This window comes from Colletotrichum tamarilloi (genome assembly GCF_030869305.1).
Source record: "Colletotrichum tamarilloi strain Tom-12 chromosome Unknown Scaffold_77.1, whole genome shotgun sequence".
Taxonomy (NCBI): domain Eukaryota; kingdom Fungi; phylum Ascomycota; class Sordariomycetes; order Glomerellales; family Glomerellaceae; genus Colletotrichum; species Colletotrichum tamarilloi.
The window spans coordinates 96,110-118,067 of NW_026849460.1; the positions used below are offsets into that span (position 1 = coordinate 96,110).

Below are 21,958 nucleotides of genomic sequence, written 5' to 3' on the forward strand. Positions count from 1 at the left end.
AGGTGTGCGCTGTCCAGATCTAATCTAATCGAGGTTTCGAGAGTTCCGACTCGGAGAGCAGCTATGATGCTTTGAAGGGCAGTGCCTCGGTAATTACTACATCTAGTTAGACTCTAGCTCTTGGTTCGTGTCGAAACTCCACAAAAAGGCTCTCTGGAAACCCCTTATTTCACCAGGTAGCCCACCAAAAGCCAAACATGTCTGCTCCCGATCATCGGACATGCTCGGCGCCGACTCCGACTCCCGAGGGAGAGGGCACCCCTAGCCGATTTCCCTCGGTTGGTTTTCTCTAGTGCCGGGTGACCGCTTCTAGACCTCCGGGACACGCGGGGTTTAACTCATATTACCATCCATCACTATTACGCGTGCCTTATGACACCAACCAGCTCATGGCCAAAAAGCATGGGAAGACAGTTGACGATTGGGGCAATTGTGAGATCGCACATGTTAGTTTTCACTGGCTTTTCGTGATGAACTAAGCTACCTTTTTTCGGAGAAGAGTTTCGTCGACATTGCCAAGCGGGCGCAGTGAGCAACTCCATTCAACTACTAGAGCTCAATGCAACTTTGAGGCACACGTTCTACTTATCCTTCGACGGTCACAAACTTTATTTCTGATAGTTTATCTTTCACAAGCTACTCCGTAGAAGCTCAGGAGAAGCTCTGTCAACCACAGAGGTCCCCCGCCGCCGGTCGCCACCTGGGAAAGATTCATTCCAAGTTCCTCAATCCCCTATTTAACTCCAATTACATCTCTTTCAGAGAGGCATTCCCCTATACGAGAAAAGAGTCTTGACCCGCAGATACTCGACCATCCCAACCGGATTTCATCCATGTCCGGGGCGCTTGGATGATGGATCCAGATAGTCGGATCTTGATCCCTGCCACAACAAATGATGCGTCATCCAGCACCAACACCTGACAGATCCACCAGACGCTTGGCGGGACCCAGCAACAACGAACATGTGAAATTGTCTGCTTGAGTCGTGCCATTGGGGATTTTCTTGGAATAGCTGTTTTCCTTGTGTTGACGCGGTTTGATCATCCGGTTGAGCTCAACGAGTGCTATGGCTATGGTGCTTGTTGCATATTGGCAAGGCTATGCGGCTCATGGAAGAATGGTCTATGCAAGCGTAAGATGCACACCATCTATCTTGGTTGACAGGAAACCGACCACCCTTTAGTGCCAATGTCGCCACTCCCGATGGTGAGCCATGCAGAAGATTTCCATAATCCCGAAACTCCGAATGGATGGTTATTCGAGAGTCTGAGACCCTGAGAGTAAGTAAACCATGCGGAGCATTCGTGATTGGTCCATAGTATGGGCACCGTGTTTGCGCTTAAGCGGCACGTTCATGTTGGTGCACTGTACAATGAAGTTTGCTTGAGACAATGAGCAAACATTGGCAACCAACATGGAAATGATGGAGTCAAAGGGACGAATCAACAAGACTATCTCAAGCCAAGAACTCACGTATGTATCTCCGGCCCCATCGCATTTCAGCTTCTGCGGTGTGCCTTTGGCGTCGCCCCAGTGCGCGCTACCAACGTGCGACACATCTCCCTCCCAGCCTGGATAAATCCATCTAATTCCGGAGGCGAAATGTGTGTTTGCTACCCCAACAACAAGTCAGTCCCTGTGGCGTCACGATCCTTGCCAAGATCAGTTGTTCGTTAGCTGAAGAAAGTAGCTAAGCTGTCAGATTCACCGGCAAGGGCCGCCATTGGGCGATGCGACGAACGGGAGGGTTTCTAAGACCAACTACTATCGCAACAAACACGAAGGTTGCTTCGTCGGTGGCTCCTGCCCAAATTCAATAAGGCCCTTGCATGATGGAACATCGCCGAGACCTCGACACAGGATGTGAGATTGGAGGTGCATTTCCGGATCCTCGTCCCTCGAGTAGGCAGCCTGATGTGACCGGCTTTGTCCTGACCCTTCAGGACTTGAGCCTCAGAAGTCCGGAGGAGATGGTACGGCTAAATCTCCTAGGTCTCATTAAGAGACAGATTGATATGAGTCTCTGTTCACATAAAAGGGCCAAGTTTTCCTGCGATACTTGGAGAAGATTTTATGTTGAGCCATCGCAAAAGCAATCACCGCGAACTATCTCCTCAAGCTTCTTTACCTTACAGCCCATCGTATAATGCCTTCCAGACTTGATATGGCCATCACAGAGGCCCCAATGGCTAGACGCAAGAACAATGACCCTCCACGTTCCCACATGGTGGGACGACTTCACCCATCTGGGTTGAGGATCACCATGGAGGTCAACAACTACTTCCTCGACAACTGGCCTTTCCCTGATGAGCGAACCAAGCTCCAGTTTGTTGCTGAAGGTCTGCCAACTTGGCACTTGTGCCAGTACCCGACGGCCCGCGAGGACCGGGTCGGTGCAGCTTGTCGCTTCATGGTCATGCTCTTCCTTATTGATGGTAAGTGGGACTTGTTTGTGCCCATGTCAAGAGTATGGTCTGACTCTTCTGGATCTTTAGACTTGCTAGAGCATCTTTCACTGAAGGAAGGCTCGTCCTACAACGAGCGGTTGATCTCTATCGTTAAGGGCGAGACGGTGCCTGCCCAAGATTCGCCGATTGAGAAGATGGTTTTGAATGTCTGGGAAGATATGAGATCCATCGACAAGAAGCTCTCGGATGACATTGAAGAGCCTACTTTCGACTTTTGGCGGTCGCAAAATGACAAGGATCGTCTGGCGAAGAAGAGTGTGGCAGAATATCTCAAGTATCGAGAGCTCGACGTCGCTTCTGCGTAAGTCTCATCATGTTAAACTTCAAGCTTCGATCATCTGACCTTCTGCAGCGTGCTTCTAGCTACTCAGCGCTTCCAGGATGCAATTTACCTCAGCAAAGAAGAATTGGCCTCAGTTGCTGATCTGGAACTCAACTACACGCACCACATCTCCGTCATCAACGATGTCATGAGCTGGGATAAGGAGCTTCGAGCTTCCAAAGATATCGCGGCTGAGGGCTCCATCGTCAGCAACATTGTACAAACTCTGGCTGATGAGAGTGGCCTTGACTACGATGGCGCGAAGCGAACCTGCTGGGTCATGATTCGGGAGTGGGAGAGACAGCACGATGCCATCGTCCAGCAGAAGCTCCAGGAGGGCTGCTCTGATGCACTGAAGACCTACATGGAGGGGATCGAACTGCAGATGAGTGGTAATGAGTTGTGGAGTCGAACTACGCACCGCTACAACGCCCCTCATCTTAAGTAGATCCATTCAGAGATTGCTATTTGTCTAGTTAGGTAAGGTAGTTTGCACTTCGTAGGTATCAATACACGATGTCTTTGAAATGTGTTATCACTGGCTAGAATCTGTTCGGAAGCGGATGTTCAATACATATAAAGTCTCTCCACGAATCAAAGCCTTCGGAGGACTGTCAAGTCTGAAGTAGTGATTCTTAGTCTCCATAACTGCTAGCTTTTGCAGAAAGCCCAAGACTTTTGGAGAAGATTCAATGAACCCTTAACGTTGGAAAGCCTTATGTGTGTCATTTATTTCTAAATTCTGTAGATGTCGAAGCACCCTAGAGATTGTTCGCCAGCAGCAACAGCTCGCTTTATCATCCGGCTGTAACCTTTCGTGCCAAGCCCATCTTGGCGATGCCAAGATATGTCAGGTTCCGTTAAATTCGACGTCGTTCATGTCGCAGACTCCAACTACGCTAACCGATAATTCAACAGCTAGATGGGGCTCTTCAAGTATTGTCGATCTTATTCCTTCTGGAATCTTAGTTCCAGACGGTTGGAAGCCGAGATATTTCGGCAATCTGTACCCGAATAAACCTACTGCTCGTGTTCGGATGTCCGGCATCATACCTGCGCGGAGGCGAAAGTACAAGGTTACCCGCATATGCTTACAAGAATTATGCGACCATCTTGTAAGGGAATGTCTGTCAGATTACGTACTAAGTACCCGTTGTGACTAGTGAGGAACGAACTTGCCTTACGCTCTATTGTGCAACGGCTGTTACTTGGCAGTGAATATTTCGTACTACTTTCAAGGGCAGGCTCATATTGAAGGCATAAAGTTGAAGAATGTAGAATCTTTGCACACAGTCGCACAACGGTCCTTCAAATTTCGTGCTGTTCCTCGTTTCTATCCTATTCACTTGCAGACCTCTTCTCACCACGGGAAAAACTCCCACTTGTCAATTCCGTCCAAACAATGGCCTCAGCTGCATGGACGCGTCTTCAAACTGCCGCCCTTGCATGAACACCTGGAAATCGCCAATCATATTCTGTGCTCTGTTTCCTCTATGAGATGCCACGGCTTCGACGGTAAGTGTCTGGTTCCCGGATGCTGCCGGTACCTGCACGCTGGGCCAAGGCGAAATGCTGATTTGAGGAAATTTCCCAAATGTTTACCCCGGACACCCACCCCCCGTCCTGCAGTCAAGGGCTCAACTTTACATGGCACAAGACGTTTCCCCACCGAATAAAGAAGTCATTAGCGGACGGAAAGCTTCAACTTAGTAAACAAGCTTGTTTTGGACGGCGCCTCCTCTTTTGTGATTCGCCTGTGTTCGATGGCGTTAGCGTGGGCAATCTCACTACTTCTGGTTCGCAATTTGCCTACGGAACAGGGGTCTCTCTACGACAGCTGGAGAGCTAGCGGGAGACCAGCTCGAGGGGTCGATGAGCTCCATACCAGGAGCACGCTGCCATTCGCGGAATGATCATGTTTTCTAATCCGTCCATCAATGTTACCTTCTCGTACCTTGAATCTCAGATTTCGAGGGCTTGCCTGAAGCTATGCCTGCATTTCGTGAGCGTAAACCGTAATCCGTGGAGACTCAGCACCATCTCGTGATCATAGTATCCCTGTTGCGTTGACGGAAAAGCATCCGATCGAAAGCTTGAAGATGTTGTATAAAGAGATGGTAATGAAACATGGTTTCTGGGTTCTGGATTGCTCGGCATCCTCTACCCTCGACCTCGATATCTGTTGGCAGACCCTGAAATTCCCCTTGATACCCTTCTAATCATCATCGTTGCACACGGACTTGCAAGATGAAGATCACGTCCGCCTTGGCTACGCTTTTCGCCCTTGCGGCTGCGACTCCGACCCCTACCGTCGACTACACTGCGGAGAAGGCCCACCTCGTGAAGCGAGCCTCCATCTCAGACAAGGCGACTCTCGGTTATGCCACTCTGAACGGCGGGTAGGTTTGATAGCGAGGGGTCTTGAAACGCAGCAGAGCTAATAGTGTTGTAGAACTTCAGGAGGATCCGGTGGCACGGTCACTACCGTCTCTACCCTGGCCGAGTTCACTGCCGCTGTCAACGAGAAAGATACCGCCGCAAGGATCGTGGTTGTCAAGGGCACCATCAGCGGCACTGCCAACGTTCGCATCGGCAGCAACAAGTCCGTCATTGGCGCATCTGCTGGTGCAGGTGAGAATCATTCATACCTCATGTTGCTCGCACCCTGGCTTACCTTCTCGTCTTACAGGATTCAACGGCATTGGACTGCACGTCCGCCGCATGTCCAACGTAATTATCCGCAACATCAAGTCTACCAACGTGCTTGCCTCAACTGGTGATGGCGTGAAGATTGAGGTGAGCAGCCTTCTTAGATGAGCTATAATGCCGAGCATCAAACCTGACGGATCTTTTCTCCTTAGGAAAGCATCAATGTTTGGATCGACCACTGCGAGTTCTCTTCGGCCCTTGTATCTGACAAGGACTACTATGACGGTCTCGTGGATGCTTCCCACGCTGCCGACTACATGACCATTTCCTAGTAGGTCTTCTACTCAGCCGGAGTGAGGGATGCTTGCTGACATTCATCAGCACATACTTCCACGACCACTGGAAGACTTCTTTGGTCGGACACAGCGAGAACAACGGTGCAGAGGACAGCGGCCACCTGCGCATCACCTACGCCAACAACTACTGGGCTAACTTCGGCTCTCGCGGCCCGTCTCTGCGCTTCGGTACTGGCCACGTCTACAACTCCTACTACCTCAAGTATGTACCTCGTCAATGTTTAAAGTTTACATTATTACTCCCAAGACAAAGATCAATATGACTAACCCCTCGTGTCTAGCGGTAACTCTGGAATTAATACACGCCAAAATGCCCAGGTCCTGATTCAGAGCAACGTCTTCAAGAACGTCACTGTTCCCATCACCTCTCAGGACTCCGACATCGTTGGATACGCTGTTGCTATTGACAACGATCTTGGTGGTGCTTCCAACCTGGCCCCCGTCGGTACCATGAACGCCAACTCTCCCCCTTACTCCTACAGCCTGCTCGGTTCCGCCAATGTCGTTGCTACCGTCCCTGGACAGGCTGGCCAGAAGCTTACCTTCTAAAGAGTTAAAGTAGCGGTTCAGAAGGGTAATCGAGGCATGTGGAGGCTTTGAAGTCATGGAAGCCCGAAATTTGTACATAATTCGTCCCGAATTTGGGTTCAAGTCCGGATCGAGGTGCGAGAGGGCTTGGAAGCACATAGCATTAACTTCATCGTATATATCATGAAATCAGAATTTTCATTTTTTGAGAGACGCTTGTTCAGCTGTGATTAAACATCCAACTGATAAGCGCTGTCAGCCCAAAGCAATAATACAAAGCAGAGCACTATGCGGCTTGAGGGATTTCGAACTAATGGAGCATTGATTTGAACTAAGTCAGAACATATAGCATTGTGTAAAGATGCCGCCGGTATTGAAAATGCGCTACCAAGGTATATACAGGAGTTGTGAAGGGTATCTTCGTTCCTAGTCTTATGTATATCGCTCTCAGCTATTTATATATCTAATTATACGAGTAGCTATAATATCCTTATTAGATTAGAAGTCCAATTCGACCGCGGTATATAGCTAACTACGTAGGGGCCAATTAGGGACCCTATTTATAATTATTATAACTAATATAACCTATAGTTAGAACCTCCTTTTTATACTTATATAAAAATTTATATAGTTTAATTAATCTTTTTATTAACTTATAGTTCGAACTAGCTACCCTATAATAAGAATACTAATACTAATTAATAATTAAATTCTATTATCGTAAATCAGTAAAGTATTTTATTATATAAAAAGAACGACCTTTTAATATTATATAGGATAAGAAATTCGTACTAATTAACTTTATAAAAATAAATAAAAAAAAAAGCAATTCTTAAATACTATATAAAATTAAATAATCGTAGCCCCTTATTATTTATAAAAAGTTAACGTTTATTATATTAAATTATATTAATTAATAAAACTACTTAGATAACTAGTCTTTTATTATTACTTTAAATAGCTTTTTTATTAAATAACTTTTTTATAACCGGCCCGTAATTAAAAATTAACTAGCTAAATTAATAAAAAAAAATACTTATATAGTAGCTACTTATTTAATTAATTAGCGTAATAAATAAGCTTAATAATATAATATAAAAAAGTACTATGTAATTAAAGAAAAAGATTTTTAAATATAAATATTTTTAATAAGTATAATAAAAACCTATATAAGAGTTATTAAGTTAAGAAATTTATAATATATAAAAAAGCTTAATATTACGAAGATTTTATAAATATAACCTCGAAATTTATAATTTAAACAATCTTTTTATAACCCCCTTAACTACCCCTTAAATATTACTTAAAAATATAATATAAAAAACGGTTTAATAAAGGAAGAGAAAATTTAAAAATCTTAATAATATTAAGTTAAAAGTATTATAGATTTTAAAAATTAACTTAAAAAAAAGTAGCTACCCTAAAGTAGTTTTATAACCTCTTATTAAAATTATAATTAGTTTAAAAAAAAGCTAAAAAAATACGGCTCTAAAAAAAAAAAAAAAAATCTTTTAAAAAGCTACTAAAAAGCTCTTTTTTTATACTAAGTTCTTAATATAAAATTACTAATTTCGAAAAATTAACTAAGTAATAAAAAGGATTATTAATAAGTAATAATTACTTAATAATAATTAAGTTATAAAAAAAACTACTTAAAAAAATATAAAATAGGGTATTAAGAAACTATAAAAAAAAAGACCTTTAAAATAATTAACCTTACTTAGTATAAGTAACGAAGTAGTAAGTATTTTTAATAAGTTTTTTAAATCCTTAATTTTATAAAAAAAAGAGCTTAACTTCGCTAACTATACTTAATAACCTATTTAGCTCTTAATAACCTATTTAGCTCCTCTATAAGCTATTTAGTTTTTATTTTTAACTATTTTTTTAAAATACTATTTTAAAAGAAATAAGTTAAAAAAAAAAGTAATTTAGAAATTATAAAAAGTACGAGGCTTAAGAAGTTAAAAATATAAAAAATAATAGGAATTAATAATTAATAAAAATCCCGAGACTAATTATTACGTCTTTTTATAGTAATATAAACGTTTATTATTATTATTAAAAAAGGAGCTACTAAAGCTTACTTTTTTATATTAAATAAAAAAGAGGATCTTAATAAGTATAATAATTAGTAATTTAAAAAGGTAATAGTAATTGCTAAAAATAATAAAAACGAGAATAATAATAAAATAGTAAAAAGAAATAAAAATTACTTAGACCCCGATAAATTTATTAAGTAGCGAAAGTACGGATTTATTATAGTTAATATATAAATTAAATATATCTTTATTAAAATTAAATACGTTAGTAATTATTAATACGAGTATAAGCTAAAACACGACCCTTAGTAAGTTAAAGTAAAAAAAAAAAAAAAAAACCCCGATTTTAAATAAAATCCTAATCCTTTATAAATAAGTAAATATTAACTTAAATTATTAGGGGATATAGATATATAAAATTACGGATTAGCTTAATAATAAGTAAATTAACGTAGTATTAATCTATTTAACTAAGGTTTATAAAAAAAAGGGGCTATAGGGGTAACCCTTATTTTATAAAATTATAAATAACCTTAGTTATTAACTAAATAAATAGTTTATAAGTATAAGCTTAAGAATTACGAAAGTAATTAATAAATTCTTTTATAAACGAGGGGTATTATTAGCGTAATTATAATTATGAGAACTATATAAAATTTTAGTAATAACGATTATAAAAGAGGAATTTATACTATAGAACTAAGTATAAGTTAATAGAGCGTATAATCGTTTTAATAAATTTTTAAAAAAGGTAAATAACCTAAATTTCTTTTTTATAATTATTAATAATAATTTATTATTATAAAAGGATATATAGAAATAAAATATCGTACTAAACGTATAATAATTAATAATTCTACTTATTTCGATCTATAGCTCGTCGTTATTATTAATATAAAATTCGGTATTAATTAGTTAATAAAAAAGGAAATAGATAATTTAAAGTTACTAATAGTATATAATAACATAAGAATCGTATATAAATACTAAAAATATAGTAATAAATACGAGGTAATTTATAGATTTTAAAAAGATTTTTTTAAAAAAAAAATTATATTTTAGGGGAAAATATAAGGTTTTATAAAAAACCCTAATAATATTTTATAATTATTATAAAAAAGTTAGGATTAGGGAATATTAATATTATTTAATAATTAATATCGTATTAATAAATAAAGCTTTTAATTATTATTATAAAGCGGTATATAATTTTAATTAAAACGACTTTTTTAGTATTATTAACGTAATTTAAAGCCGCTTCGAAACTTATAATAAGAATCTAGAGCTCCTATTTAAGTTATAAATAATTTTTTTTATATTTATAGTTAGAATAATAAAAGGAAAATTATAAATAGAAATTTTAAAAGAGCTTATTAATCGAATTAATAAGCTAATAAAAACCTAGCTAAATAAGAGGATTAATAAGTAAAAAGTTAAATATTTTTATATTATAATTTAGTATATACTAAAAATAAAAATAACTTTATACTAGGCGTTTAAAAATTACGAGACGTTTTATTTAAAGCTAAGATTTAGTTTTAATATTAAAGTAAAAATACTATACTAAACTTATTTTTAAAAGTACGACGGCCCTTATTAATAATATTAAATCGACTAAACGTATAAAAAAAAAAAAAAGAAACTAAGTATAGTAATTGGTAATAAAAAAGCTTAAATTCGTTAAATAAGTAAAGATTTAACTTATAAATAGGGTAATAAACAAAATAATACTTTAGTTATAAAAAGAAAAAAATATTAATTAAGTAATTATTTTAAAGAATAGCGTATTAAATTATATAAATAATATAAAAAGTCGAGGGTAATAAATAATAAAACTAGCTCTTATTAGTTTAGTTAATTTTTTATTATATATAAAAGTAAATCTAGGGGTATAGAACTTAGTAATAGTAACTAAATAGTAGCTTAGAATATCCGCTCCCCTTAAAAAATTTAAAAAATAAAGAAGATCTTACCCCCTATATTAATAAATTAAATTATAATAAAATTAATAATATTAACTACTTATTTTTTATATTATTAGTTTTTAAAGAATATACAAAGTTAAATAAATAAAAAGTAGTAAAAGCTTTTAATAAATAGGCTTTTATTTACGAATAGTAAGGGAAGGTCCCTTAAATAATAAATATAGAAGTAAATAAAAGGACGAATTTAATAATATAAAATTCTATTTTTTTAATACTTAGGGAGAAGATACTATTTTTATTAATATTAAAAAAGAAAGATAGTATTAAATAATTCTAAGAATAGCTAGAGGGGTTTTTTTTATATTACTTAGATTATTCGAATACTAAGCTTATATAAGTATTTTATACGAGCGAAAAATACGGCCTAAATAATTTTTATAAAATTATCCTAAATACTAAAATATTATAATAGTTAATAAGAAGAAAGGGGTAATTCTAAGTATTATAAAAAATTGTATTAATAATACTTAATATATTAATAGCGGGTATTATAAAAATTAGCTTCGGCCTAAATAAAGAAATCGTTACCCTAGGTATAATAAAAATAAAAATATACTTCGGAATAATAACTTTTTATATTCTACCCGTTAATACCCTATTTCTCTTATATTTAAAAAATATAAATTAACTAGGTATTATATTTAATAATATAAAAAATAGAATCTTTAGTAATAAGTACTTCGAAATAGTTAAATAATAATAGGGGTACGCGTTTATAAAGCTTATTAATAATATAAAGTTAATTAATTACTTAATAAAAAATGAGCTTTAATAACTATACTAAAGATTTAGGTACTTATTAATTACGAAGCTATATAACTTTTTAAAATAATTAAGTAATAAGAATATTAAAATAGGGGCGCTAAAGTAGTTAATAAAAATATATTATTAATACTAAATAAATGCACAGAGCTTACGTAAATTTAAATTTAAATTGCGTAATAAGCTTAACTTTAATTAAAAAATCGTCGTTAATATTTTCTATTTAAATAGTTAACCGGTCCTATATATAATTAACGAGGCTATATTATTTTAAATAAGGTAATTCCTCTAGGATTTATAAGTAAAAATAGTATAAGTAGCCCTATAAAAAAGCTAGATTAATATATATTAAAAACTATTAAATAGTATTAAAACCGACGCTAGAACGAGTTTTAAATTAATAAAATTTAAAAAAAATATAATAGCCTATAGTATATAATTAAAAATTATACTTATAAAAGCGTATTATAATATTAAAAAAATAAAAAGGGTATATTAGTAATTAAAAAGAGTATTTAGGATTATTAAAAAGAAAAATCCCGATTTTATTAATAATAAATACCTCTAAATAGTACTTAAATACTATAACGATACTATAAGACCTAACGATTTTATATTAATATTATTAGTATTTAGAATATACTTAAGAACGACTTTAGCCTTATTATTATTACTAAATATAAACTAACGAGCCTAAGTAATTAAAAAAATAATATAAATATTACGCGAGGTAAGTATAAAAAATAAATTAACGAGGTAATTATTACGTATAATAGGCCTAATATAGGGGCTAATTTAAATATATCCCTAAATTTAAATATATAAGTTTAGTACGAAATTACTTAGTAATAGGCTAGGCTATATAAATTAATTTTTATTAATAAACGTTCTTATATAATCATAAGAAATCGTAACTAGCTATTTAAAGTATTAATTACCGTAATTAAACTATATTATATAAATCCTATTAAAATAATTTTTAGCTTATAAAAAAAAAAAAGCTAGGGGAAACTATATAATTAGTAATAGAGGTATAAGAAATTATCCTTAACGAAATCGTCGTAATAATATTAATAAATAATAAAAAAAAGGAAATTATTAAAAAAGTACTAATATTACTAGCGAGACGTTATAAAGAACTATAATAGTAAGCCCTAATATAATAATTTATTACTAATAATAAAGTAATTAATACTTTTTATATAATAAAAAAGAAAGCCGATTTCGAACTAGTAGTTAAACTACGTAAAAAAAGTATTATTATAATTATTAAAAAGCTATATAAAGAATTAGATCTTATTAAAATAAATACTCTATATAATTAAAGGGTCTATCGATTTATTTTCTATAACCCCGAGAAATATAAAAGTCTTTATATATTTAAATTACGAATAGTATATAAAATTAAGAAAAAAAGAATACCCTAACTATATAAGAAATCTAAGTATATAATTTAGGGGTATAGTAACGTTAAAAAGGTAACGCTATTTACTTAATTACCTATAATATAGTGCTATAACTAATAATTAATAATAGTACTAATAATATTATTATAAAAAAAGGGATACGAAATTTAAAGCCGTAATATTATTTAGGCCTATACTTAATCGGCTATAGGGCTTATAAAAAAAATCCTAGCCTATTTATTAAAAGAAATAGCTAGTAAGTACTTAAAAAGTATAATTATTAAAGTACTTAAACTATTATATAAGCTCGTAAAATCGGGTACTTATTAATAAGTTATATACTACGATTTTTATATTAATTAATTATTAATAATTATATTTATATATAACCCGTACTTACTAATTTCTAAATAAAAAAGCGAATAATTTAGAATTATTAAAATATAAACTAATAATATATTAAGCTTATTTAATATTAATTTTATAAAAAAAAAATAAAAAGCTTTAAAAAACGGGCTTTATAATAAAGCTAAAAGAGGTTTTTATAATAAATAACTTATTAGTATTTAATAATAGAATTCTTATAATTAAAAAAGAAACCGTTATTTTTTAATAAAAGAGGTAGGGTAAGAAAATTACCCTCGTTAACCCTAACGTAATTAATATTAAAAAGTAATATAAGGCTAAGCTTGCGCAAGGGGTATATATTATAAATATATATTAACTTAAAATAACTTTTAATTATATTAAAATAGTATAAATTATAAAACTAAACGAAGGAAATATTAAAGTACTTAATAAGTAACTTAAATAATAATAAACAAATTTCGATCGAGGCCTCGTTTATTACCTAATTAACCTCGTTATTAATAAACTCTACGTTTTTATTAATAAGTTATTTATAAATAATAACGACCTTATTTTGTAATTAGGATATATTATTATCTTAGTTAATAAGAGTATAAATAAGAGCGAATTTACTATATATAATAATATAATTTACTACTTATTAATTAAAAATAATCAAGTAATAAAAAGTATCTTAATATTAAAAATTTATAATATAATTAATAGCGTTAACTTTACTTATATAATTTTAATAATACTAAAAAGGATTACTAATTAACTTAACTTTTTATTAATCCTAATAGTTATTTATACTAATTCTTATTCGCTATATAAATACTTCGTTAAATTAAAAATAATAATAAAAAAAAGGCTTATAATTAATATTATAGCCCTTAGGTAATTATATAAAAGACGCGAGATTTTTAAAATACGTTAAATTAATAAAAATAATAACCTCGCTAATATTTTTATAAAAATAGTACTTAATAAGGGGTTAGAATAATTTATAAATAATAAAAAAGTTAATATATAAATAGAGGGATAGGTTATATAAAAAAATAAAAAAAAAAATAAAAAGGAAACGACTTAATAAACGGGCCTAAGATCGAATTATATTTCTAATTATAATAAGTAAATTAATAAAAAAAAGAGAAAGTTAGTATTAAATTAAAAATCTAATTCGATTATAATATATAGCTAACTATATAAGGGCTAATTAGGGGCCTTATTTACGATTATTATAATTAGTATAACTTATAGTTAGAACCTCTTTTTTATACCTACGTAGAAATTTATATAGTTTAATTAATCTCTTCGTTAACCCACGGTTCGAACTAGCTACCCTGTAATAGGGATACCAACAGTCCTGAACCCTAGCATCCAGGTTGAGTCCAAATGCTCAACCTGTAGATATAAGAGGATTATTATGCAATTGCCACCCAATTCCACACGTCATGTACTATATCCCGCGCAGCTCTTCCGGCTGACTACCGGGGAAAATTCAAGTTCATAACCATATCTCGCACTCTTGACTCGTAATGCTTCGTGTTTGTCGCATTGCTTTTCGAGCGCGCGAATCGATCTTGCGCGTCATTATTCTTGCTAGCGACGCGGCGATCTTAACCGTCGAGGCGACGGCGCCGTGAGGATAGTTTGCAGACTTTCGGGTCTGTGAATTGGGCCCCTTCATACCATCTTCAGCTCCTCTTGTTGTGCAGGATCTACAGGAGGTATTTGAAGAGGCTGTTGAGGCGGCGGGAACATCAAAGGCTGCTCGGCAGCCTTTTGTTCAGCGGCAATTTGTTGTTCCAGCTTTTGCTGGTTCTGTTGTGCCTGAAGTTTCTGAAGGTTCTCATGCTCCTCGACCTTTTGCTTTTGTTCCTCGGGGGAGAGAGAGTTGAAGGCGGCGATGTCCTGGTCCCACTTGATGACGCACTCAATGTTCCAGTTGCATCTCTCTACCTCGCCGAAGATAGGATGCCTGAAGCGGGGGTGACGACTCGGCCAGTTGGAGGCGTGGTAGTGGTGCTTGACAAGAGCGCCCCTGGAGTTATGGTTCCCAGAATCCGAGTGTCCCTGGCCGGCGGCAAAGGACTCGACATCGCGAACGAGGATGTTGCTGACAACTTTTGACTCGTCAATGTCGTGGAATGTGTCCCAAGTAACTGGCCCGGATCGAGAACGCGCACTCATAACTTCCAGGACGGCTTTGGTGAAGGCCGAGGGACCGGTACCGCTGATAACCTCGTCAAAGTCAAGCTTGATTGCTGAGATGGGCACACGTTGGTTCTTGGAGACCTCAGTAAGCCATGCCATAATATTCTCAACAAGCTTCAGCATGACGGGGTGACCAGGTCGCGACATGAATGTCCATTGACAGAAGGACATGGACTTCTTGCCGAGAATGGGATGGTCCTTGAAGTTCGGTTGGTCAATCTCGACGCCAATGACGAGATCGAGGTCGGCCTCTTTGTATCTTTCCGGGATCCATCGGCTGACAGGTCGGAGATCCTCGACATCAATATCGGCGTACACTCCTCCCTCGGCGTACATGATCATGTAGCGGAGCAAATCCGCCTTGATGATGGTGGCATTAACGTTGCGATACATGTCGACGATATCCGGGCGATCGAATCCGTCAGGGCCGTAGTGCTCTTCGACATACTCCATGTCGTTGTTGTCGGTTAGGACTTCATACCGGTACCCAGGGTTCTTGTCCGTCCAAGTCCGTGCAGTGAGAATCTGTTCGGCTTCGAATGAGAAGGGCGCAACCTTCCAACTCTGCCATATTTTCTTAGGGAATCCACGAGTGCTTGCTGTTGCGTGGCGACCACCGCGCTTGGAGAGGTGGACAGGTTTGGGCATCGACCCGAACAAGTCGATGTTGAGAACGAGTAGAATTATGCATACACAAGCAATGTACAAAGGCAGACATCTCCTGAGTTGTGTCGGGACTCTGTTTCTGAACAAGTTTGCCTTGGTCGAGCCCGTAGGGCTCAATGGACTCAATGGACTCATGATGGGTGAAGACATGTTGTCCGAAGTCGTCCAGAGAGAAGTGGAGGTGTTCGACCGAAGAAGCTTTTGAACCAAGCTTTGACAAAGATGCGACGAGCATAAGAACAAGCAAGACGAGTGGGATGCATGTCGAAATTTGAGGAGCTTTCTCCATGCAGGCACACAACCCCAGAGTATCCTCATCGCCGAGGCGGGGATTTCCCTACAGTTGTTCCGGTCCATTCCCCCACTCTCCTCGCCTATCAGTTGCGCATCATTGTCACGAGCCGGGTGCCAGGGTAAAGAAGGGAAAACGCCGAGGTCACCAAAAGTAAAGTCGCATCGTGTTCATCCCGTCTGTGCCTTACTGACGCCACTGCCTTGCCTCTGTTATCTAATTAAGTTTGGGACCTTCCGTGTGTGTGAGTGGCTGCTCTCACTGTCCTTCGATACGAGCAAGGCTGGAACATGAGCTCAACGGTTCCTATCCTCATTCGTGCGGCCGGATAGCAGCGAGCAAGCCACCATCTTACACTACCAAAGAGTCAGACAGCTGGAGGATCGAAGCCATTCAGGCCAGCGGGGATGTGATGAGGACCACTCATTGCAGCTGGTCGCATTTTGCGCCATAATAGCGCCGGGACGTTGAGCTTGTTCGAGCGTCCATTGGGCCGATCCTGGCCACCGGCACCAACGGCTCTGATAGTCAGGGGAGGCAAAGGCGGTGGAACCTTCCAAATCAGGTGGGCTTGCAGGTGGATAATGCAAATTTCACGAGGGGATTCTTGCCCTCTCCATTGCTCAACCGGCCGAGTGCTCGAGTCGGAGGAGCGGTTTGTGTATCGGATGATAATCCCAAGCTAGGCCGACTGAATACTACGCCGCTTGTGATAGCTGCCAGGGACGCCCGGTTTGATTGCAACCAACGAAGGAGGAGATGCGTCACGATGAGGGAGATGAGTGATATCGCTCCTACGCCGCTTAACTTTGATCATTTCGTTGTTGGACTTTGGAGTCTTAGCCTGGCTCTCCGCATTCTACCCCGGTCTATCCCCCGCATATCGAACCAGGAGCCCCCGGAAGGATTGTGGACCTCTGATCCTGGACTTACAGCGCCACCCCGCATGCTGTCTTGGCTCGACCGAGGAATCTTTGTCAGGTTCAGCTGGTTATTCCTCTTTTCCTGGCTTGTGAAACTCTGGATGAACGCCTTGTTGACACGAACTAAGTCTATGGGCCTTTGACTTTGCGCGGAGAAGGCAACGCAAGGTTCAGTCGATCAACGCCAAGCCGGACTACACCCGCCCCAGGACTCAAGGAGCAACCTCCTGGCTGACGACTGCCGACGAGCCCGTGCAGGATTCGTTGATACTGAAAAGAACCCGTGCCTCTTTTCCCAAATCATCAAAATTTCCGGAGAGGCAAGGGTCGAGAACACCTCTTCCTGCAGCATCACGCAAGCGAGGACACCCGGCGGCCGTCCTCGACCGTAAGCACGCATCAAGTGTCAGCTTGAGGCTGAAAAGACTCCTTCTTACACGATTCATTGTCTTCAGCAAAGTCTTCAACAGCCTGAAGATGCCTCCACGAAACGAAGGCATTCTCGACAGCCACGAGTGGGATGAAGTTAAGCCTACCTGGTGCGACAAGTCCAAATGGCTCGCAGATGAAAGCGACTGGAAGCCTGCTTCCCTCGTACGAATTAGGCGGCCATCTCGACTGAATATCTCCAGTCTGAGCACCTTCTTCTGGCCCATCAAAGACACCAAAAATCCAGAGAAGCTGCGGCCCACAGCATACCTTGACGGCTTGCGAGGTTTCGCTGCCTTCTTGGTGTACTGGCACCACAATCAATTATGGGCTCATGAACCTCACGTCCAAAACAGAATCTTTGAAAACGCCTTTGGATACGAAAACAAATATCACTTTATTGCCTTTCCTGGAATCCGCCACTTATTTACTGGAGGCCACTTCTCAGTATCAGTCTTCTTCGTCATATCCGGCTACGTCCTCTCCGCTAAACCTCTGAGCTTGATCCAGTCCGGAGACCACGGAAAATTCGCAGAAAATGTCGGATCAGCCTTATTCAGGCGATGGCTAAGACTTTATATCCCATTGGCGGCGACAACTTTCTTCTACATGACATTCCTCCACATGTTCAATATCTGGGTCGACAATATTGAGCGTGCGCCAACTTGGAGAGATGACGTCTGGCTCTACTATTGCGAGCTGAAGAACTTTAGCTTCGTCTTCACCACTGGAGGCGGTCCTTTCTTCAGTTGGAATCCACACCTTTGGTCCATCCCTGTTGAAATGAAGGGCTCGGTCATCGTCTACACGTCTCTGGTCGCATTTTCCAGGTGTACCAGAAACGCTCGACTCTGGTGTGAGGCTGGTCTGGCTTTTTACTTCATGTACATCGCCGACGGATGGTACGGAGCCATGTTTGTCATGGGCATGATGCTCTGCGACCTCGACCTCCTGGCGAAGAAGAACGATCTCCCCAACTTCTTTAAGCGACTGGAACCCGCCAAAATTTTCATTTACTACCACCTCTTCGCCGTCTCGATGTATCTCGGTGGTATCCCATCTTACACCGGAGACGTCATGAAAATGCGAGAGAACCGCGGGTGGTACTATTTGTCGTTTCTCAAACCTCAAGCCGTCTTCGATTACAAGTGGTTTTACCTCTTCTGGGCAGCCACAATGCTGGTATCTGCGGTTCCACGTATCTGGTGGCTGAAGAGATTCTTCGAGACACGCTTCTGTCAGTATCTAGGACGAATCTCCTTTGCCCTCTACTTGGTCCACGGACCCGTTTTGGGAACTCTGGGCGATCGACTCTACACAGCCGTCGGGTACCACAAAGAGACGGAGCGACAACATCTCGCGCACCTAGTCGACAGGTTTCCGTTACCCAAGGTTGGGCCCCTCGGCTTGGAACCGGCCTTCCTCATTCCTCATGTGATACTTCTTCCGGTCACTCTTTGGATCGCTGAGATTGTCACGAGGTTCATTGATGAGCCTAGTGTGAAAATTGCTCAGTGGCTCTACCGGAAAACACTGCCAACAGCGCCAGCAAAGGCTTGAGATAGGCTGAGGGGGATTTGGCGTTCGGGCACATGTATTTCGGGACTGCCGAGACATTTACGGCATCTAGCACGAAGTAATGATTAGTGTAAACCACTTATAATTGATCAATTGACAACACTGTTCCACCACGCAAGACTAGACGAAGACGCTCAGACAAACGAGGTGCTCGATGTCACGGTGCAATCGGATTGGCTGCTATCCAGAACCATGGACCTGAGCCTATTCTAGTTGAACTCTAGAGCCCGTCTAGTATGCAGCGACGATAGACTTGCCACGCGGGCCGTCAGGCTGAGCCAGCGGTCCTGGCGGGATTGAGTCCGCCACGCGCTGTCTAGTTGACTCAGCCTGCAACAGGTAAAGTTGGGGGTTTGCCCTTCCCGCCCGAACCTCAATTTCTCCTGTGTCTGCTTTTCCTATCGACTTGCAGCTGTATCACACCCAATGACGCTGCAAGAGCGGATGCTTTCCCCAAAATGGAAGTGGTGTGGCAGCTCGTGAGGGGAATAGGATTGCAACTCAGGCCAGGGGTTCGCGCAGCTCACCGAGGCAACTCACATGCTCACATGCTCGAAATAGCGAGATTATGCTTTACCATTCACCAATCTGCTTGAGGAGCTAATCTTTGATCAAACTTGAGAGTTGATCTGAGGGACACTCCATCACTAAGCTTTGTGCATGCATCCCAGTTTACCTGACCCTTCGCACTAAAAATGCGGGTGGCTGGGGTTGACGAGCAATAGTCGGCCGCGCTTGTCAACTTGTAAGTGAGGGGAAGTTGAAAGCTCCAACTTCCATGGTAGTATTCACTTGCTCGTCTGTCGATCCCCATCACACGGCATACATCTCCCGAACACCTCCCCGTGTTTCTCATCTTAGCTTTACTTCGACAGCCTTGCATTCTAGGTCCCCCACATCCCTTGGAACTCTCATTTGTGATGCAATCGTGATCCATCGTCCTGGAGCTCGGTCAGCACATGTTTCGGGGAAATTTCGCGCAACCCCCAAAGTCCCAGACCTGCTCTTTCACGTAACCTCACTATCGGAATTGAGCACCCCAAGTGCCTACCTACACATTCACCGCAAGGTTATCTGTCAATAGGACTAGCTTGATCACTTGACTCTGCATGCTCCGACCCCACGTTCGACGTGCCGCCCGTTCCAGTCGCTTGTCCCTCGACACCTCGGCGCATGCAGACAATCCTCCCACCTCGCGATGATAGCTAGAGACTTCAAGCGCGTCATCCTCATCGTAGGCCCCTTCTTGTTTCTCGTTTATGTCGGTATACGGTGTCTCGACTTCAGAGACTCTGCTTCGGGGTTCAATTCCTGGTTCGATCACATCTTTGCACCGAATTGGAGACAAGGCGATGAACTCAAACCGCACTCGCGGCCGGCGTCTTCGGGCGTAGCGACGGAGGTACAACCTGTAGATGGCGCGCCTGAGCATCCGCCCGCATCAAAACAAACACATCATGAGATATTCTCGACGTCAACTTTCAACAAGAAGTTTTTCGCCATACGATTTGACGATGAAGGCGCGATCAATCCCAATATCATCCCGCATCCCACCATTGAGAATACTTATGTTATTGTTGCGCAAAGGCGGAAAATAAATCACGACGACTCTGAGCATGTGGAAATCACTTGTAATGCCACCTTCACGCTGGAAGGTCTCGTCTGCGTCGATGCGCCCACGGTTCTACCCATCGCAGCCACGAAGAGCGGTGATGACAAGTGCCCACCGAAACTGGCCTACATCGCCATGAACGTTGGGCCTCACGATGCGCGGGTCTTGTACGGACCCAAAGCCCCGTTCATCGTATACGGTTCCAACTCGATATTCGCCTGCTTCGGACAGTTCATGCAGGACTTCCGAACTCTCGGAGACTGGGGCTTCGAGATGTCGTTGGATCAAGGTTTCGCGCTGGGAACGGAGCTCCAGCGTCCTGCGCCTTGGGGCATGATGGAGAAGAATTGGTTTCCGTTCTGGGACGAAGAGGGCGCAGTCTACGTCCACCACGACGTGGCGCCGAAGCGAGTCTTTGCGAAGTTGAACGCGGACGGCTCCGTAGGCCCGAACCTCGGGCCGTTGGCTGCCGGGGATGAGGCTTGCATGAGCAAGTACATGCCGAAGCTCCCGCCGGATCTCGAATCGATACACCAGGCGACGAACTCGCTGAGCATTACGTTTTGCAAGCGCAGCGACCCAACGTGCAAAGCCACTAGTGACAATACCTTTGTCTTTACAGTGTTCCAGCACAAAACTTTCTATCAGTTCCACAGCGAGTACGAACCGTATGTGATGGTGTTCAGACAAAAGGCCCCGTTCGAGGTATTCGCCATGTCAAAGAGACCCATATGGATACACGGGCGGGAAGAGAAACTTGGTGGAGGGTCCGACATGTTTTACGTAACCTCCATGAGCTGGAAGAGGCAAGACCAGAGGTATCACGGATTCTTGGACGATGTTTTGTTCCTCTCGTTCGGCATTGAAGACGAAAGAACCGGCGCTATTGATGTCTTGGCTGAGGACTTATTGGCTGAGCTTGGGACTTGCTTGGAACCGTGATAAACTTAAGCTCTCCAGCACAGCAAATGATTAATACCACATATTTCATTCGAGCCTGAGCTCAATCATTTGCCAGTGTGCTCGACGAAGCATTTCAACGTGAAGAACAGACAATTTTGGGCCCCAGCTTTGTCTCACTTGTATACCCGACTTCAGCCAACGGTCGAGACCCTTCCACGCCTTCGTACTAGTATTGACTCGCTCAACAATGAATCCGGGGAATGCGCACTGGCTGAGGCCCGTAGCCAGTCCCCCAACATTCCAGTTCTTTGTTCGGAAAACGACAGAATGAGTAGGAGAGCTAAAGAAGAGGAAACAATCGGCCATCGCCTGTGGTTCCCCGACAGTATCTCTCCATGGGAAGAACCTTTTTATGGACTTGAGATTGACCAGAAGATCGGTCACACATCAAACCCCGTGATGGTGCGATTG

General features: G+C 40.1%; 5 protein-coding genes across 5 annotated transcripts; 4 read left to right on the top strand and 1 right to left on the bottom strand.

Annotated features, from left to right (window-relative positions):
• Positions 1-2,186: 2,186 nt before the first annotated feature.
• CTAM01_12486 (aristolochene synthase) lies at positions 2,187-3,239 on the top strand (the record flags this gene model as incomplete). The annotated part of the gene is made up of 3 exons (XM_060528492.1): positions 2,187-2,436; positions 2,497-2,770; positions 2,822-3,239. 3 exons carry the CDS (start codon positions 2,187-2,189, stop codon positions 3,237-3,239), a joined length of 942 nt encoding a protein of 313 aa, XP_060376881.1.
• Positions 3,240-5,038: 1,799 nt separating this feature from the next.
• CTAM01_12487 (pectate lyase) lies at positions 5,039-6,345 on the top strand (the record flags this gene model as incomplete). The annotated part of the gene is made up of 6 exons (XM_060528493.1): positions 5,039-5,190; positions 5,244-5,422; positions 5,481-5,587; positions 5,653-5,771; positions 5,822-5,998; positions 6,078-6,345. The coding sequence occupies 6 exons, from the start codon at positions 5,039-5,041 to the stop codon at positions 6,343-6,345; spliced, it is 1,002 nt and encodes a 333-aa protein (XP_060376882.1).
• An 8,208-nt stretch (positions 6,346-14,553) lies between these two features.
• On the bottom strand, positions 14,554-15,900 carry CTAM01_12488 (glycosyltransferase sugar-binding region containing DXD domain-containing protein; the record flags this gene model as incomplete). The annotated part of the gene is made up of 1 exon (XM_060528494.1): positions 14,554-15,900. One exon carries the CDS (start codon positions 15,898-15,900, stop codon positions 14,554-14,556), a length of 1,347 nt encoding a protein of 448 aa, XP_060376883.1.
• A 911-nt stretch (positions 15,901-16,811) lies between these two features.
• Positions 16,812-18,954, top strand: CTAM01_12489 (acyltransferase; the record flags this gene model as incomplete). The annotated part of the gene is made up of 2 exons (XM_060528495.1): positions 16,812-17,032; positions 17,094-18,954. 2 exons carry the CDS (start codon positions 16,812-16,814, stop codon positions 18,952-18,954), a joined length of 2,082 nt encoding a protein of 693 aa, XP_060376884.1.
• Positions 18,955-20,170: 1,216 nt separating this feature from the next.
• CTAM01_12490 (uncharacterized protein) lies at positions 20,171-21,526 on the top strand (the record flags this gene model as incomplete). Its single annotated transcript, XM_060528496.1, has 1 exon — positions 20,171-21,526. The coding sequence occupies one exon, from the start codon at positions 20,171-20,173 to the stop codon at positions 21,524-21,526; it is 1,356 nt and encodes a 451-aa protein (XP_060376885.1).
• Positions 21,527-21,958: the final 432 nt, after the last annotated feature.